At 31.6% G+C, this 2392-nt stretch overlaps 1 protein-coding gene across 3 annotated transcripts in view; it reads left to right on the forward strand.

Moving 5' to 3' along the window:
* Positions 1-2105, forward strand: part of LOC106473377 (cystathionine beta-synthase-like) — a 33932-nt gene extending 31827 nt beyond the window's left edge. For all 3 annotated transcript variants that reach the window (XM_022401820.1, XM_022401821.1, XM_013934060.2), the window contains exons 10-12: positions 156-290; positions 1146-1254; positions 1984-2105. In XM_022401820.1, the coding sequence (XP_022257528.1) occupies positions 156-290; positions 1146-1254; positions 1984-2094 (355 nt within the window). In that variant the 3' untranslated portion in view covers positions 2095-2105. The remainder of the gene's footprint in view (positions 1-155; positions 291-1145; positions 1255-1983) is intronic.
* Positions 2106-2392: the final 287 nt, after the last annotated feature.

The following is a 2392-nucleotide window of genomic DNA, read 5'->3' on the forward strand; positions in this document are numbered from 1 at the left end:
CCTTGGTTTGTTGACACTGTAACATAGCAGGAACATAAGGACTATTCATCCTTGATTTGCTGGTACTATTAATATCAACTGTAAAAAAGTTATTTGGCTTTTGTCCATGTTTTTAACCATATGTTGTATTTAGTTTTCGGAAACCATTCCTACAGGTGGTGGGACCTGCGTGTTAGCTGTCTGAACTTAGATCCTCCTTTAACTGTTCTTCCACACATGAGCTGCCAGGATGCCATTGACATAATGAACAAAGAAGGATTTGACCAACTCCCGGTCGTGGATGAAACAGGGTAGGTCTATACAATTACAGAGGGATTTGTTACTCTGTATTGAAATACTTTTATATTCCTAATCATTTGGTTATTTAAATGTTTTTCCTGATAATACTTATCATTTTTTATATTACTGTGTGATACTTCATGATATAATTTGAATTGATTTACACCACTGTTATTTAGTTGGTATACTCCTCATTCTGTGAACTGCATATTCCTATCCTGTTCGTAATCTAATTTTTAAGTTTGTATAGAACTTTTATAGTAGAAGTAACACGTAAGGTTGAATTACTGTTCATTGATAGCCAAGGGTAGAATTGATTATTAACAGAATGCTTACTTTGTTTATTGATTACACAGGCCTGTGATGGTTTTATTGTCTTGAAATATTTACATGTTCTACAGTAATTCCTCTATGCTGAATATATGAAAATGGTATCCATTTTTCTCCATCACGTACAGATTTTTCACAAAATGTCATATGTACTTTTACATAAGTGAATCATTTTCGTTGAAATCGGGTCACACTTTGTTATGCTTAAAATGTTGACAACCACTGAATGTAGATTTCTCTAGACCAATCATGATGTGAGAGTCTTATCGATAGTTCTAGAACCCATGAGAAACACACCGCCAGTTAACAGGCCACGGTTAACAGGCCACACGACGTGTCATTTATGGATAGTATTTGTTTGTGTGTGAACTTTGACATAATTTTTTTTCTTTTCAATATTATTTATTCATTGCTGTGGCAACAAGAGGTTGTGTAAATGACCCAAACGTATTCTGTTATATTTGTGGCAAAACAAAATTCGTCAAAGTGTGTTACACATATTTTCATGTTCTTTATTCCTTTTTTTATGTTTTCAGAGTTGTAAAAGGAATGGTCACTCTGGGCAATCTGATGGCAAAGATTTTAGCTGGAAAAGTGACAGGCACAGCCCGTGTTTCTGAAGTGCTTTACACGCAGTTTTTCAAAGTAAGTTATTAATTAACTTGATGTATCTAAACATTAGATATATGAAGCAGTATAAGCCATAGCCATCAAATTAAATATAATAGAATCTGTAGCTTAACATTTGTAGGTTTTGAACATAGTTATTTATGATAAAATAACCTGTACAACATGATTTTCAATGTCTCAAGTATGTAATATTTGGTAAGCTAACCTGTACAACATGATTTTCAATGTCTCAAGTATGTAATATTTGGTAAGCTAACCTGTACGATATGATTTTTAACATCTGAAGTACTTAATGTTATGTACTTTAGCTTGTACAACATGATTTGATGTATAATATGATCTACTAAGCTATACAGATAGCTATATAATATACTTGATTAATTTAAGTATGAATGTAGCTAAATGTGCCAAGTTGTAGGTTGGTGTTAAATATACACAAGTATATAATTAGAGGTTGGATGTCAAAGGTTATCTGTTTGAGTATTTGTGTGTGTATATATATATATAAACTTGCATACACACTTGGGTTAACAGTTGGATAAAGTTTCCCGTCTTTCCATTTTTTATAGTTGCCTAAATCATGTAGATGTTGAATGTTATGATGTATATTACTTTAAGATAAACATCTGAGTATTTTTTACTTGTATCGCCTACTTTTTTATGTTATTTAAATCTTCCAAAATACTATTAAAATATTGTATTCATGCTTTCTGTTCCTGAAATAGATTTCTTTTTATCATATAGATTACTTTAGAGACATCACTTGGCAGACTGTATCGTTATCTGGACAAAGGTCATTTTGCTCTGGTAGTGCACGAACAGAAGCAGTGTAAGTTTTTTAATTTTGTTTATTAAAGAAGAATGGAGAGTAAATTTATTGTAGATGACAAAAAATAATTGTTATATATGTGGATGATGTTAAGTGGTAAAAGTTAACAATGTACTTAACATTCTACTGCACAAATTGTAGTACATAAAAGTTAACAATGTACTTAACATTCTACTGCACAGATTGTAGTACATAAAAGTTAACAATGTACTTAACATCCTACTGCACAGATTGTAGTACATAAAAGTTAACAATGTACTTAACGTCCTACTGCACAGACTGTAGTACATAAAAGTTAACAATGTACTTAACATCCTACTGCAC

Source organism: Limulus polyphemus, unplaced genomic scaffold, assembly GCF_000517525.1.
Source record: "Limulus polyphemus unplaced genomic scaffold, Limulus_polyphemus-2.1.2 Scaffold6119, whole genome shotgun sequence".
Classification (NCBI taxonomy): Eukaryota; Metazoa; Arthropoda; class Merostomata; order Xiphosura; family Limulidae; genus Limulus; species Limulus polyphemus.